This window comes from Sinocyclocheilus grahami, unplaced genomic scaffold, assembly GCF_001515645.1.
Source record: "Sinocyclocheilus grahami isolate Dianchi unplaced genomic scaffold, SAMN03320097.WGS_v1.1 scaffold813.1, whole genome shotgun sequence".
Classification (NCBI taxonomy): domain Eukaryota; kingdom Metazoa; phylum Chordata; class Actinopteri; order Cypriniformes; family Cyprinidae; genus Sinocyclocheilus; species Sinocyclocheilus grahami.
The window spans coordinates 203,100-220,617 of NW_015505992.1; the positions used below are offsets into that span (position 1 = coordinate 203,100).

The following is a 17,518-nucleotide window of genomic DNA, read 5'->3' on the forward strand; positions in this document are numbered from 1 at the left end:
AAGTGTGTGGTTGTTTTTCACAGTCATTAGGACTACTGTTTTTAGACTGACTAAATATAGTAGGCAAATATTTTTTCAAACTGCACTGAAAATCTAAACCTGAGAAACAGTAATAAAAGTTTTACTAAGTTTTAATAAAATGATTTACAGTGATGCTGTTTGCTAGCTAGTATGCTGACCATCCAATCAAAGGACGAGAAAATGCTGACTTTTCGTTAGCCAGCTAGATGGCCCTGGTGCTGCCAACTCGAAATCTGATTGGTTAAAGCAACAGTTTCATTGCCATTGATTTAAACTAACAGACGCCTGCACTGTTGATTCTGAAGGCCTTAAGGCAGATTTCTTTGTCCCTGGCAACACGATTGCTGAAATATGATTGGATAAAAGCTCTAATATAAACATACACTGCTGGAAGCAGTGCAACCAAGAGAAAAGCTATATGAAATGAAGAGAATAGACTATTGGAAATAATTTAATACACTTTCATGGAAAAATATATTAAACTAAATCAGTGATTCTGATAGTGTTTAGGCCTGCAGAGAAGGCTTTGCTGGCCCTGACAGCCCACCACTGTTGCATACATACCTGATGTCCCGTACTTCAAATCAAACAAACACACAGTGAAATTTTGTTCATCAGAATACATGATCATTTTAGGGGCTCTTTATAAGGTATTGAAAAGTATACGGTTATCTTAAACCTTAAAAGTGTTTTTTTTTTTTTTACATTTGCAGAGAGAATTAGATTTAATTCAGTATTCTGACCCAGTGCTGGGCATCCGACTTATCATTTAGTCCAGGGGGGTATTCCAGAAAGCAGGTTATGTCACAATGCTCAGGCCCTGCCCACGGCCGCTGACAGACTGTCCCGTATTAGCATACTTCCACCCTCAGCCAGTTTTATGCTGTCCGCCATTTTCTCCACAGTTGATCAGCTGTAGCAACAACAGTGTCTTGTAACCAATGCAGGTGTTTTGTAGTTGGATGTAAAAGTGAACATAAGAGTCCTCATTTTCTCCTGACATGAGAGCCACTGAGGGATTAATTGGATTAATTTAGTTTTTGATGGTAATGTCCACCCAATGCAAAAAACAGAAGAGAGTGGTGGAGTGAGCAGTAGCTCATTATCATTTAAAGAGACATGCACCGAAACGGGTAACTGTGAACAGAGCTGTTTTTGACAAGGTAAAACGGATGTTGTTTTACATCGCCATTGAGGAATTTTAACCAAAGTAAGTTGCAGACATTTCATGAAGACCCTAAAGAATCATACCAAAATAGGCATCTGATGTCCCCTTTAATAAGGAAAACTTATAAGATGCTTGCAAGAAAGATGATTCAGTATCATAAAAGTTTTACTAAGTTTTAATAAAATGATTTACAGTGATGCTGTTTGCTACTAGAGCCACTGAGGGATTAATTGGATTAATTTAGTTTTTGATGGTAATGTCCACCCAATGCAAAAAACAGAAGAGAGTGGTGGAGTGAGCAGTAGCTCATTATCATTTAAAGAGACATGCACCGAAACGGGTAACTGTGAACAGAGCTGTTTTTGACAAGGTAAAACGGATGTTGTTTTACATCGCCATTGAGGAATTTTAACCAAAGTAAGTTGCAGACATTTCATGAAGACCCTAAAGAATCATACCAAAATAGGCATCTGATGTCCCCTTTAATAAGGAAAACTTATAAGATGCTTGCAAGAAAGATGATTCAGTATCACCTTCACTTAAATTGATACAATCTATTCCTGTTTATGTGAAATAAGCCTGCTCGAGTAGGTTTGAGCTAACGGACCTGTTGCTATGACAGCAACTCCAGAAGAACTTAACAATCCTGGATCATGTCAAATCGCCAACAGTAAAAATCCATCTAACTGAGTAATCCACAAACGAAGAACAGGCCAAGGTACAGACTTAGCATCCAATATCTCAAAAGTGGAAGGGGGTTGGAAAGGGATTGTGTCGCAGTTTACACCAAAGATGCCTGAACATGAACTTTATTTCTTTTGATTGGGCAGACTTTCCCTCCACAACAATCTGGAGCTTCACTGTATTGCCTATTTCAATGTGGAACAAATTTAATGCTCTATTTGTGTCATCTTCCCAGGGGCCACTGAATAGACAGCAGGCTGCATATCACCCTCCATTATAGTCGCAACCAATGAATGGTAATGTCCACCCAATGCAAAAAACAGAAGAGAGTGGTGGAGTGAGCAGTAGCTCATTATCATTTAAAGAGACATGCACCGAAACGGGTCGCTGTGAACAGAGCTGTTTTTGACAAGGTAAAACGGATGTTGTTTTACATCGCCATTGAGGAATTTTAACCAAAGTAAGTTGCAGACATTTCATGAAGACCCTAAAGAATCATACCAAAATAGGCATCTGATGTCCCCTTTAATAAGGAAAACTTATAAGATACTTGCAAGAAAGATGATTCAGTATCACCTTCACTTAAATTGATACAATCTATTCCTGTTTATGTGAAATAAGCCTGCTCGAGTAGGTTTGAGCTAACGGACCTGTTGCTATGACAGCAACTCCAGAAGAGCTTAACAATCCTGGATCATGTCAAATCGCCAACAGTAAAAATCCATCTAACTGAGTAATCCACAAACGAAGAACAGGCCAAGGTACAGACTTAGCATCCAATATCTCAAAAGTGGAAGGGGGTTGGAAAGTGATTGTGTCGCAGTTTACACCAAAGATGCCTGAACATGAACTTTATTTCTTTTGATTGGGCAGACTTTCCCTCCACAACAATCTGGAGCTTCACTGTATTGCCTATTTCAATGTGGAACAAATTTAATGCTCTATTTGTGTCATCTTCCCAGGGGCCACTGAATAGACAGCAGGCTGCATATCACCCTCCATTATAGTCGCAACCAATGATCATAAAACAATTTGTAAAGTTTTTTTTAAAACTCTAACATTGAAAAAACTTGCATTTTTCTGTTTAATAAATCTAGAGTGTGAGTGTTTTTAAGAAGGAGGTTAAGGAAAGCCCAGAGGAACAAACTATAGCCACTTGGTTTTGAAATCATTAGAATGACGTATGGCACAAAACACATTTTTTTGTTTTTGTATTGTTTTTTCTTTTTCTTTATATAAACCCCCTGTAATGTCCAATGTAAGTTCAAGAATGGAGAATATATTTACAGTGACTAACTGAACGGAGCACTTCAGTCATAATGACTGGAGCTTAATCCCTCCTCAACTGTCCTAACATAGTCATGGATTTGCTCTGGGTCACTTAATCCATGGAGGAGAATGCTAAAGCTCATTGTAATTCTGGGCTGGCTGGAGCATAGAATTTAAAGTGTAGTAGAGTACATTGGGGCGCCAACATAACATTAATGGACAGTCCAATGCCATAATTCACACCTGTGTGCTATAGAATGTAAAGATGTAAATACTCTATCAGTTTCAATGATGGAAGTGATCCTTGTTGCCATGAAGTTGGTACCTATTGTACTCTATGTCTTTGGTTTGAAACACTCCTTTTTTGGTGATGTGGGGCAGGGGGAGATTAGGAGATTTACTTAAGTTATTCATTGTTGGAGTAAATATCTATCATCATAACTGAGACACCCTCAGGGTAAAGAACACGCATGACACAGATGAGCACCATCCAATTGTTTTTGCTGAATTGCCAGGGTGTTTCATTGGACAGATTCGGATATCTCGCAGGAGGGGAAACCCCTGTGTCCCTGCACCCATGGTCTCCTGACCTGCTTTCAGCATTTCACATCACTGTCCGAAGATCAAAACTGAACCCCAAAATCACTTCAGTCCAAATGCATTTTTGCCATCATTCTGTCGAGAAAGTCACGAGTTGTGACATTGTGTTCACATGACTCCATCTTCTAGCCAATTGGATGCCACCTTTCAATCTGAGTTAACCAAGAGGATAGGGGGGAAATAATTTTCCGTTTGCCAGTCGTTCCGTTTTTATTAATCTTTTTGCAAACATCGAAAGTGGTGGCCATCTGTTTCCAGTAGCACCAAAGGTAAAGCCTCTTTTCAAGCTTCAATTTGTATTGTTTTCTGAGGATGTTTCAGAAGGTTGTTTTGTTCTGAATATTCATTATTATATGCATTTAAAATTTGAACGGAAATGAAAATGGATTATATGCAACCTACATATTATGGCACATATATTTTTCTTAATGTATATTTACTTTTGATTGAAAACATACATTTTGACGTTGTACTTCATTTTGGATGATCATACTATAAATAGCATTATGAAATGTTAGTCTACAATACCTTTGACATATCTGCTTTGAAACTAGTTTTGTTTTCTAGGCCAACCGTAGGTCAAACATCATTAATTCATGAATCGCTAGAACTATCATTTAAACCTTGCTGGACATTGTTCGGAAATGGTTGTATTTGATTCTCGAGGACATGCCTAAATGAGCCACTACACCTAATTAAACAAATACAAAGGAACAATACATGTTTGAGGAAAGTGTGGCTATCTCTTGGGAAATTGGTCAATTAGATCTCCTTTATTTCTTCCTCACTGCGGTCTGCACAACGATATATACATTTAACGAAGCTTATGTAAGATAATTTAATTATTGGATAATTACCATGTCCACGAGACTTGTCTATGGGTATCTGCACTGTCTTTGCATATGACAGATAGCTGAGGTGGCACTGCGCCGAAATTGACTTTGATCAGAACTGAAAATATCTGAACAGTCATTATCCTGATTATCATCATCATAAAATAGCGATATCAATTCATGCTCCTAGGTTTACTAGAGTGATTCAGGATATGTGGTTCTTCAGGGGATTTAAATTTTAAAGCCACTTTGGCCATCAATGAATATTTACATAAAAAAAATCACTTATATGTTCAAGCTAAAAGAAGTCAATGACATCTAGTTAATTTGCAACACATGGTATACACGGTATCAATTTGCCATGTCTTTGCATGAAAATTACACGTGTAACTTTTCTTTGATCCGATAATGGTTTAAGTCTTATACCAGAACCTCCTCTGCAATATTTGTTTGACAATGGCTAGACAAAAGCAGGTAAGACCACTGCAAAATTCCATTATTTTACACAGTTAGAAACTATCAAACTGAGAGAATGCTTAGAGACAGTGACATGGTGGAATTAGATCCGCTGTCATTCATGATTCAATGTTAACTGTGTTGTATTTCTTGGCTGAATCACAAGTTTGAGAAAATCATTTTGTTTTCTTGTGACTCTTCTTGAAATCCAAGCTAATGAGTGGGTTTATTAACTTTAAACCACCTTTCTAAATGTTGTCTTAGTGTAATTGTCAGTTTGCATTCGATCAATAAGCTCTTGTTTATTTCTATGAAGTTCAGTATACTAAAAATAATATTGGTTACCACAATAGACAGGACAAAATTACAATATTATAGGACAGTAATAAAAATAATAATATTATGAGACAATAAATCCCCCCCAAAAAATCATTCATCTTCAAATGTGTTGCAAGTCAGCAAGTTACTAAAAACAAATAAAAATGGACATGTATATAATAAGAATAAAGTGGTCTCTCTTTAATGTTTTCATTGTTAATGTCTTCTTTCTGTATTTAATGCAGTTCATGCCTCAGTAGGTTTAAATAAGAGATGTCACTCTTTATTGGAACTAAAACCTCAGTCGCAGTGCATAGAGTGAAGACCCTCTTCTAACAATACATTTTTCTACATTGAGTGCCGTGCAGAGATGCGCAATGGAAACGGGGGGAGCTTTTTCTGAGCATTGCTCAGCCATGCACAAAGCGTGCTTAATTTGATAGTCGCTCCAGAGGAAGAGGCCAGAAGCTCTTTAGTGGAAAGCCTGACCCACTTTCCCAATCAGATGTCATGAGCAGTGCTGCTCTTACAATGCTGTGCACAGGCCAAAATCTCTAACGGTGCTTCTGAAATTAGATGGGGTGCTCTAATAGTTAAACTGTGGACATAATGTGTAGGCCACAGTACCTCAGGTAATGTGTATTGTACCACCGGTATACTGTAAGTACAAAAGTAGCTAGAATAGACTACATGGTTGATATTTACTCTGTATTCAGTGATATAATGGCATTACTTAAACAACTGTGCAATAGTATTTAAAAATATACATCATACAAGGCATGATCTTGCTGTATTAGCATAACAAAGGATGTAGAACCATGCAAAAATTACAAAAGAATGGGTAAATCAAGCCAGATCTTTCCATATGACTTTTAGTTTGGGTGCCAGGAAAAACAAAGTAGATGGCCAAGAATATATAGGGAAAAAAGTATACTTTGTAGAGAATGTTAGTTCTAAAAATGGTTTCCTGACTTAAAAAAATAAATAAATAAATTTAATGATCATTTAAATCTAAAATATATCATATACATTTTTATAAATGAATCCGTTTTCTCTGCACATATGGTAAACATGGCAAGTGATGCATTATAGCAGCTTTCTGCAATCACTGATGTAGAGTCAGTTTTTGCATTTCACTAATCTTTAAGGTTTGGATTTGGCTTTATGAAATTTATCCTAGACCAGCAGTTACAGACAACTTTATACTGGAGTTGCAATTGGAAGCAATAGGCAATGAAATTTTTCCGCCATGAATTCTCTATGTGCAAGCTGAGGTCATAAATCAAATGGTATAGGCATGAAAGCAGAATATTCCTGATTCAAAACAGCAAATTGTGTTGGTGCAGGGTTTTTTTTGTGTGTGCATTGGCTGTGATTCAGCAGTGAAATCTGCTAATAAATAACTTGCTAATAAAATAAATAAAAGAAAACAAGAAACCTGGATTCAGCATTGTTTGCACATTTATTAATCCATTAACTTTTGTATCAGTGTGTGTGTGTGTGTGTGTGTTCATGTGTAGAAGCGATGAAAAGATGAGTTTGAAAAAGAGAATGAGTTTGCTAATTTGAAGCAAACATGCCTCAAACAGTGCCATATGTGGCCATTTTTTTTTTCTACACAACCGCATCACATCAGACAGAAGTGAAACTCTAATTAGACATAACGATGCAAAAACAAAGCTCCTGTCCACACTATCTTAGTAGGGCCTTTCCTCTGAGGCATTATGGGAGCAAAAGTATTTCAGAATCAGACCTGATTCATCTATGATCCCCTTGGCACAAAATAATGCCATCTGTTTCAGCCTGATTGGCCGTTATGAAAGTGTGTTGTGTATAATCCTCCCTCATGATTAATGGCTCATCCCACTGTTAACATTTTTCTCTTCTTCAAAAATGTATCTCCTGTTCCACAAGCTATTTAGCTTTTAAGAATTGAATACATCAAGATGTGAGATGTTTCTACTATGACATATCTTTCAACCTCTTCTTTTATATAACCGAGGAGGTTTATTTATTTGCCTCCAGCTTCTAGTCTTCTAGGCCTGGCACTGATCGTAGATTTCTGTAGATTATTTTTGCTGTTAAGACTAGACACCAACCCCTGGATGTTGTTAATCTGGATTAAAGTCTTTATGTAATCTGGCGTCCTGTGGGAAATTGGAGGACATCTGGCTGTAGATCTCATCAATCTCTATCTGTCCCCTGCTACCTCTGCCTGCTGGTCTGAAATGGGCAGAGCAACATTCTAAACATTTTGAGTGTTTGATTGATTTTATTGTACAATTTATTCAGAGAAATTAATGCTTTCTGAAATTCTATTCTTTCTTGTTTGTAATAAGACAGCATTTTATTTTATATACAGATTACTTGTTTATTTCAGCCATGTCATCTGAGCTGTGAAATGAGAGATGGTCCTCACTGCAGAACACAAGATCCAGGGGGCGTGGTTGGATCCAGATCCAACTCCTCCCACCTTACATATACCTAAACCTACCCGTCTCCACCCCCTGACCCCTAAACCCACCCATCTCCACCCCTAAACCTACCAATCTCCACCCCCTATATGTGGATCCAACCACGCCCCCTGGATCTTGTGTTCTGCAGTGAGGGGGCTATGTGAAATGATGCAGCCATGGGAAAATTATCTCTTGACATGCTGATAAACTGACTGGCTGATGACATGACTATAATGCACACAATCCATTAATTAACGACTGATCTGTGTCAAAGGCTGCAGACAGGGATAATAATAATAATAATAATAATAGATAATTATTTTATGCTTTTTTTCGCCTTGCAAGATACATGGTCACTGGCAAAGCATCTGCTATAATCTAATTAAATAAATTTATTTTGAACTGATTTAGTAAACTTTTTCGAGGTATTATCATCTCTGATGTTAAACAACCAAAACTTGACCTTAGCAATATGTATTAGAGTTGATATGACTCAGATCTCACTCTAGTTTTTCCATAAAACTTTTGTTTCTCTGATTATGACAGTGTGAAAATCACATTTACTAAATGGAACAAGTGCATTTCACTCAAAAATGACTGAAAATTCATTTCACTGAATAGAAAAGGTTATGTGATCTCAGTAACTGATTATATAAATGAGAAAATAAACCGAATTAGTTACAGCAGATTCCTAGTTCCCAGCTTTGCTTTAGACTCAGTAAGAATAGTAAATGTAAAAATTAAGTGTTAGCTTATGTGTTTTTGCAAAATATGAATACATGTGATGTCTGTTAGTGTTTAATGTTCTGTTATGTTTAGACTTAAACAGAGTTTTGGAGGTTACCACTGTGCTGAAGAGCAGAGGCTGTTGTTAGGTTGATGATGAGCCAATGAATAGTGAGCTAATATTTATGCTGATTTATTTAAAGACCAGTAACTACACTTGCTCATAGTGCAGTCTCTTTGTTAGTTATGTTAGCACATCATGTGCACTATTGCTAGTTAGCAGTTAACTGCAAGACGTTTGAGTTAATTTAATATTAATGGTTTTACTCGCTAGAATGAAATCTCAGATACACAAAATATTTGAATAAAGTGTTTAGTTTAATTGTATATTAAGAACAAATATTTTTTCAGTGAGCTCAAATGAAATAAATTCACTGTACTCATTACTATTGATTTTTAAAACTTAAACGGATTAAGGTAATCAGTTTCTTGAAACTGAAATGAGTTATCCTAAATTGTTGGGTTTTCCAGTGTAATAATACATTTGAATCTGCTTTTGTAAAATGAAAATATTAAAATAAGCATGTAAGGTTTTTTGTTGCTTCTTTCAGTTTTTTAGGTGACTGTGTGGTGACCACTGGCCCCTATTCCTTAACTGCTCCTGCGAGTTCCTAACTAATTCACCCAGTCCTAAATCCTCACCATGGAGTCTAACAAAGTGCAATCTGAAGGAGGCCTCAATGTCACTCTGACTATCAGACTCCTCATGCATGGCAAGGTAAAAGAACAGCATGCATCTAATCAAAAATTTCCACATACACAATTTACTGCACCATGCTAATAATTCCACCAGTGATAAAGAACAGATTGTGGACATAGTATGTAAGAGGACAAAAATAAACACATTATCTTTCTTTTTTTATCTTGCAGGAGGTTGGCAGCATTATAGGCAAGGTAAAAAGACACATTCAGCCACCAAGACAATACTTGCAAATACTTGAGTTTGTAACAGTCTTTTTTTTTTTTTGGTACTGTATGGACTTTAACGTGTATTTATTAGAAATGTAAATTGTACAATCATTAATATCTGTGTTTTATCAAAAATGCAATTATTCTTTTCAGAAAGGGGAAACTGTGAAGAAGATGCGTGAGGATGTAAGTAACGTTACAATTCATTTTAGTAGCTGTAATAAGTGTAACATGGTTATTAACAAACAACATAAAACTGTTTCTACAGAGTAATGCACGCATAAATATTTCAGAGGGGAATTGCCCAGAGAGGATAGTTACCATCACAGGACCCACAGATGCCATATTCAAGGCCTTCGCCATGATCGCATACAAGTTTGAAGAAGTATTAGACCTTTTTCTAATGAAAATGTTATTAAAACCCCCCAAAATTCAATAAAAACTGTAATAGAAATTGATGTTTTGGTTCTACGCAGGATATTGTTAACTCTATGAGCAATAGCCAGGCTACTAGTAAGCCTCCAGTGACTTTGCGTTTGGTGGTGCCGGCCAGTCAATGTGGCTCTCTAATTGGGAAAGGAGGCTCCAAGATCAAGGAGATGAGGGAGGTACGTTCAAACTTATTATTTCTTTATGATCTACATATTTCATAAAGTGCTACAATATTTATTTTAATGCACAGAATGCCATCATTACTCCAAGACAACGGCGAAACTAAACATTTTTACATGGATTATACAGGAAGCATGGTAGTGCTGTGTTCCAAGGGTTTCTATCCTGTCTGATTGTACTGTGCATGTTCTCCAGTCTACAGGGGCTCAAGTGCAAGTGGCTGGAGACATGTTGCCCAATTCTACTGAGCGGGCGGTCACTATCTCAGGTGCTCCAGAGGCCATTATTCAGTGTGTGAAGCAGATCTGTGTGGTCATGTTGGAGGTAAGTAATAGACACATTACAGTGGTTTAAAAGAGGTTAAAGAAATAGTTCACTAAACTCTCACTCTCATGTTGTTCCAAAGTTGAATGGTTTTCTGACTTCTGTGGAACACAAAAGAAGATATTTTGAAGAATGTTCCAGCTGTTTTTGTCCATATTATGAAAATCAAAACTCTCAAGCTACAAAAAGGCAGTGTGATGAACAGATAGAAATCTAACACTTTATCCACTTTCAGATCAAATCCAAACATTGATCAGCACATGCATACACAGATGATGTAATCAAATATTGCGACACAAACCTCAAACATCAACTAATGTCAACCCTCATTGTTTCTTGCACGTCACATGACCAAATGTTGTGAAGTGCAAAAACCACAGGTATGGATTAATTTTGAACATTCTTAAAAAGATCTAATTTTGTGGAAATAACAAAAACAGAGCAACATTGTGTGACAGATTTAAAATAGATGTTTAGATTTGAATATCAGCATATATTCTTATGTCAAATAGGGAGTTGACTTTTTATCATGGTCTCATTTTGGTAACCATCTAAGCATCTATTACATTCTGTTCTATTATAGTTTGCCCTCACTTTTCTTTTTTCCTAATTTCCATCTTTATTTGACCTCCACTGACTTTTGCCAGTCCCCACCCAAAGGTGCCACAATTCCATATAGGCCGAAACCTGCCACTGCACAAGTCATTTTCTCTGGGGGCCAGCTAAGAGCAGATACTCTGACAGCACCAGCCACAGCCAACCTCAGCTTGTTACTGCAGCATCAGCCTCTGCCTGTAAGAATGGTTAAGCTATACACTATTACTACTACAGACATACAGTACATACAGACATAGTATTAGTATATTAAAAATAAACTAGTGGGATGTGAGCCATTTGCCAAGATAAATTATCATCTTTTTGCTTAGAAAAAACTTTATGAAGTTATGATACTTATGATATGTAATTCTAAGTCATACACAAGTATACATATTCCTATGGGGTGATACATGTAAAATGTAATGACAGTCTTTTTGGATAATTTAATTACTTGAAGAAATTCGAACAAAATACAGTTATATTTTAATAGAATTCGTACAAAAAGACAAAAACCAGTTGGATTTCATCCACAGAAAATGTAAAGCCAGCACATGATTTCATGTACAGAAAGACAAAAGCCAGTTGGAGTTCATTAACAGAAATGTAACAGCACTTCATTTCATTCACAAAATCAAATGTTAATTTACTTAATTGATTAATTTCATCGATAAAAGTAAATACACTTGGTCCACAAAAGGAAATGCATATTGTGATATGATGAATCATGAAATAACATTTTGTGGACAAATAATGCAGACAATCCTCGAAATACAGTATCTCATTCAAAGATTGAGCATTTTGTGGACTACAAATTATGCATTTGATAATCTCCATGAAAGCTGTTTTCTCTTACCCACAAAATTAAAAGTACATTCACCCCTCTGTGCACAAAATGGAAGGAACTTAGGTTTAAAATTTTGTGCAAAAAAACACTATATTTTGATTAATGAAACACAAAGACTTGTGTGTACAAAAATGTATTTAATTGTAACTTAAATGTAACATTTGTGTCACATAGTTAATTCAGGCCATGAAATTAATTAGTTTTCACTCGATGGCCATGTGTTCCACATGTAAAATTTGATTATATTAAATATAATTACCACAATTATAAAAACAAGTTTATGTACCTACGTCTGTGTGTACAGTACATTGATGTTGAATTCTGTACATGTACATTGAAGATTATTTTTCCTTTCTTAGGCCTACACCATTCAGGGACAATATGCCATCCCACACCCAGACGTGAGTACGACTTTTAATTCTTCGTACCTCTTTAGTGTAGTGTTCTTGTTAACCTTTGTTAACCTTTTTTTCATGACCTGCTTTACTAAAATTCATACAACTGATATGTTTGTGTTTTTTATAGAAGGCAGAGTCATAAATGAGATTTCTCACAGCTTCCCCTTGTTAGTGTCTAGATGAGTTTGTGAAGGTCCTTTATTTAATCATAACTTCTTAGGTGTACTGACCCTCCTCCCTCCCCCAGCAGTTGACAAAGCTCCATCAGCTGGCTATGCAGCAAACCCCCTTTACCTCCCTCGGACAGACCACCCCCGCTTTCCCTGGTACGTACCCAACCCCCCCGCTACACACCCTTCACTATATACCTGTAGGTCTTTCATTCACTTCTGTCTTTCACTCTTCTCCCCCAGGATGGGTTGCATATTAGTACCTTAAAGGTACATATTAGTACCTAAAATATACATATTAGTGCCTAAGTGGTACCTTTTGAAAGGATACCACCCAATAGCAATGTATATAGTGGCAATTAACCTCTCCCTAATGCAAACATTTATTAGATGGATGGAAATATGCTACACATGCAGCATAAGAGCAAAACAAAACAAAACAGCTGGTTGCACAACTGTGGTTGCCAGAATCAGCATATTAAGTTTTACATATTAAACTTAAATTTACAGTAAAAAAAAAAAAAAGTCACATAAACCGTAATGTACCTAACTGATAAGAAAAAAATAAGAATCATTTTTATTTCAATGGAAAAACCCTCAAATGTGAAGTGTCACACAGAGAATTCTGGGAATGTCGATTTATGTATTTGTCCCTGTAAATTACAAGAGGACTTGTTCTTTTTCACTTCCAAAAACTGTAAATGTAACAGTGTTTTACTTATTAACAGTATTTAAAATTACATGATATGTTTCATTACATTTATTACAGTTTTTCACCATATATAGTAAGGGAATTTACCATGAACTAATTAACAGGTTTTTACTGTAGCATTTTTAGTCTTTTATCATTAAAATTACAACAATTTGTACAATGTACAGTTTTAACATGGTTAATATTGTGAAAAAAAAATGCTCTCTATATTTCAGATTTTTTTCTCAGTTCTCCCGCTCTCTTTCTGTTTCTAGGTGTGGATGCCAGTTCACAGGCCAGTACTCATGAACTCACCATTCCAAATGATGTGAGCATAATTCTTTGTCTTCAGTAACCCCCTCATTGGGCAATTGTATTAAAGAAGAAATTAAGGAAGAGTTGTTGATTTTCCAAACGGACTTTAATCGGTCTGCTTTATGTTTCTAGCTAATAGGCTGCATAATCGGACGTCAGGGCACAAAAATTAATGAAATTCGTCAAATGTCTGGGGCTCAGATCAAAATTGCTAATGCCATGGAGGGGTCATCAGACCGTCAGATCACCATTACTGGAACACCTGCCAACATCAGCCTGGCACAGTACCTCATAAATGCCAGGTGAGATTCAAAGCAAGCAATGACATGTAACTGGTAAAAACAGACTTTTTTTAATACTAAACTAATAATTTTAATTGCAATATTTTTTAAGGGTAAAACTAATTATTAAATATACACCAAAAAGCATTTTTTTAACAGAAGAGTCTTATGTTCACCAATGCTGAATTTATGTAATGGAAAAAAAGTCAAAACAGTAATTTGTAAAATATCATCATAATTTAAAATGACTGATTTACATTTTAATACAGTATAATTAAAATTCACATTTTTTTTCTCTGAAATAGCAACGTTCTATTTGCAATGACTATTACTCCAGTCTTCAGTGTTCCCTAAGAAATCATCTGTGATTTAGTATTCAAGAAAAAAACTTTCTTATTATTATTATTAGTCAAAAATGGTGCATTAATGAAGTTTGGAAGTTTTTTTTTCCAGGATTGAAAGAAGTTGCAGTAGAGTTAAAGAACAACAGAATTTATTTGAACTATAACTGTCTTTATAATGCATTCTTGCTGAAAAAAAGTATCCATTTCTTTAAAAGTAAAAAAAATCTTTGAATGGTAGCGTATATTATTAACTTTTGCTTACACCACATTACATTTTTATTTTTAAATACATTTTTAAATATGTCTTGAAAATGGTTTACATATACCTGAAACAACTGAAACAGCATAAATATAAAGATTCCATTTCTAACTTGATTCATGCAATGTTCAAAAGTTTTTTGGGGTTTTTTATGTTTCCTTGTCGTGAACAGTTTTATTGGTCATTGATCCTTATGCTTTACATGCTTAAATGTTTTGCCATTATACTCTCTGCAGGTTCAGAGATGTGGCAGCCATGTGGACTGACCCTTCAACCATGACAACCTCCTGAAATCATATTTTGTCCTGTTTATCGAAGACGTTCTGGTCTTGAACTGTTTTTGGGCCTCATGAGTGTTCTTAAAACCTGGGAATTGATATAGTCAGACATTTGCGTCTCAGGATTGTTGAACTACAATTAGTGTAATTAAGCCAGTTCAACTGACTCATTCCATAAAATAACAAAAAAACTACATTGAATGGTCTCTTCAGTAAAAAGTATTCTAATAAGCAGCCTATATTTTGGCAATTTTGGAATTTATTAATTAGATATAGTTTTGAGTTTTAGCAAATAAACTTAGCATGCTGAATGTCTAGCAGTCGTTATTGCTCTTATTTATTTAAATGCTTTCTCAGAAATTTACAGTATATAAAAATGTTATTCAAGTTATCGTACATGTAATGTGAGCAATAAATTGTATTAAAATATGCTTCTTTTAACTTCTGTAAGTGGCAAAACAGACGGTCATAAATGTTGAGATTTTAGAAAAAGAGAAAACTGATTTCCAGTTCATTTTAAATATGGCCACACCTGTGTAGATTCATTGCTGGTTTATAATTTGTAACAGATGTATATTTCATACAGCGCATGATATCCTTTTTCTTTTTATTCTGGTCCCGAAACAGTTGTCTGTTCAACATTTGTACAATTACAAACCAGATGATCTAATCATGTGTGATTTAATGATTTTTTCAGCCTTTCAAAAAAAGACCTGATTGTTTCACTTTTAACATTTTACTTGGCTAAACATTATTGATGTTGACTGTGCTTCAAGTAATTGTAATAGTTTATGAAGCAATGTACTTTGTTTACATCTTTGTTTAATGCTGTGTTGTGCACTGCAATAATGTGAATAATTGAAAGTGTCAGACATAAGTAGTCTAGACAAAAGTAAGATTAACTATCATCAGTGGACCACAGAAGAATTGACACCTTTTGGCAATGCATCTGTGATTATACAGTAAGGAAGCAAGTAATAGAAGTTGATTTGAATGTAATGATGTGACTTTTTAACAGGTCATTTGCTGTTTAACTTGTCAAATGTACACCCAGTCCCAGATGGATGAAACAACAGCCTACAGTATTATACATTTGCTCAAGCTCTTTAGGTTTTCTTTTCAAACTTGTCTCAATAGCTTGTGATTACATTGTTAGTTGGATTCACAAGTTGTATATCTACTGTATATGCTCTGTGTTAACAGTTCTCTGTTCAGAATGTTTATTATTTATATCAAAGAAATGGGCTTTGATAAGTTAAAATGTAATGTAGAATTATTTCATGTATGCATTTTGGTGTTGACTTCTATTTGAGATTTTATGTGATGATTTATTAAGAGTTCTTAATAGAAATCCAGTGAGTTCATATAAGTGAATATGTATCTTTTTCTGTAATTTCTAGTGGCTAATAGACCATTAATTGTGCTCCGTTGACACAGTGACTTTTGTATATTCATACCCATATAACAGGGTCTGAATTTACAAGCATGGCTATTCTGAATGTCTTAACACTCTTGGCAGTCTTTCTATACAGTATATATCTCATATAATCAGTTATGACACAAAAATGGTTGACACTGGACTTTTATTAAACTAATGTGCTTATTTTATTTATTTATTTATTCTTATTTTAATCCATGCGGACTATAGTATTTCCTACAAAGAAACTTTGGTTTCTGTGATTGCTGCTGAATGACTCATGGTTTGACTTGCAACTTGCAGAATGCTTTCATTTGTATATTCATATTAATTTTTTTTCTAATAAAGTCTCTTGATCTCACATGGGTTCTGTGTTTTTTTTTATAGTAACAGTTTTTCAACGCTTCAAAAAGATTAAAATAGCTTATTCATTAAATATCACTGCAAAACCATAAAATTATAAAATTACTCTTTGCCTTGGGGGGAGGGGGGGCTCACACTATGAAACCATTCTGGAATACAGACATTTGTCATTATCGAGATTACCTAAACGTCATGCTAGTGACTAGTGTATAGTAAACCATGTTAATTATTCTCACATTAAAATATTTAATTCTTATGGCTCTCTATGTGTAATTGGTCATTGTGTATAATTTGTGACAAGGATGCATTGTCCATTTTAGATGAAAACTGTCAACAATAGCTGTTTGTCAGGCTATGTCAGTAACGGTAGCCCATTTTATTGCATTTTAACTTGGAAGATTGCATTTGGAAGATAAATGAAGTGACAGCTAAGCGAGGGGAAGCATTCTGTGCTGAACATTGCCACCCTATGTCGCCTATGATCAAGTCTACCACAGATTAAAAGAAGGATGTTAATGTACAGAACGTCTCGGTTATGTATGTAACCCTCGTTCCCTGAAGGAGGGAACGGAGACGTCACGCCGGAGGACCGACGAATTGGGATCTCGCTTAGAGGGACCAATCTACTTAGAGTGTAAACTAAACGAGCCAATGCACATTGGCATGCGATTATTGCATCCAGCTGCTGCTGATCACAGCGTGAGTATAAGTAGGCAGCAGATGCAGCGCATATTCAGCTTTTCGCTGAGGAGCTGAGCCGGTGACCCGGCCGCTCAGCGGTGGTACAGGAGCTGTGGCGACGGGACGTGACGTCTCCATTCCCTCCTTCAGGGAACGAGGGTTAGACAGACAACGAGCTGGTCTGAGGTCCTGAAGCCTTGCGTCCGGTCTACGTAGCACCTTAAGGCTCGGACGGGACAGCAAAACTAGGGCTGGGTCTGCCTCCTCCGAGTGTCTCATAGACGGTGATCTCGCTGAAGTGATGGTGTCAACTACCTCTTGGGGTAGGCCACTCAGAACCTCCGCGTCCCGTCCAGGGACCGGACATGTTCCAGAGGCCAAAGGGTGCCCCGTCTCTGAGTCAGCAAATCCTTCCTCAGAGGAATCGGCCAAGGAGGGGCTGTC

At 36.0% G+C, this 17,518-nt stretch overlaps 1 protein-coding gene across 1 annotated transcript; it reads left to right on the forward strand.

Moving 5' to 3' along the window:
• The first annotated feature begins 3,701 nt into the window (after nucleotides 1–3,701).
• On the forward strand, nucleotides 3,702–16,332 carry LOC107562228 (poly(rC)-binding protein 3-like). Its single transcript, XM_016246834.1, has 13 exons — nucleotides 3,702–4,011; nucleotides 9,143–9,309; nucleotides 9,462–9,485; nucleotides 9,654–9,686; nucleotides 9,769–9,885; nucleotides 9,977–10,108; nucleotides 10,308–10,436; nucleotides 11,084–11,230; nucleotides 12,237–12,278; nucleotides 12,526–12,601; nucleotides 13,412–13,464; nucleotides 13,584–13,753; nucleotides 14,572–16,332. Exons 2-13 carry the CDS (start codon nucleotides 9,235–9,237, stop codon nucleotides 14,624–14,626), a joined length of 1,053 nt encoding a protein of 350 aa, XP_016102320.1. The 5' UTR covers nucleotides 3,702–4,011; nucleotides 9,143–9,234; the 3' UTR covers nucleotides 14,627–16,332.
• Nucleotides 16,333–17,518: the final 1,186 nt, after the last annotated feature.

Coding starts and splice junctions, on each gene's coding strand:
- LOC107562228 (XM_016246834.1), top strand. CDS start 9,235: ATGGAGTCTAACAAAGTGCAATCTGAAGGAGGCCTCAATGTCACTCTG. Junction 10,109..10,307: donor AGATCAAGGAGATGAGGGAG/GTACGTTCAAAC, acceptor CATGTTCTCCAG/TCTACAGGGGCTCAAGTGCA. Junction 12,279..12,525: donor ATGCCATCCCACACCCAGAC/GTGAGTACGACT, acceptor CTCCCCCAGCAG/TTGACAAAGCTCCATCAGCT.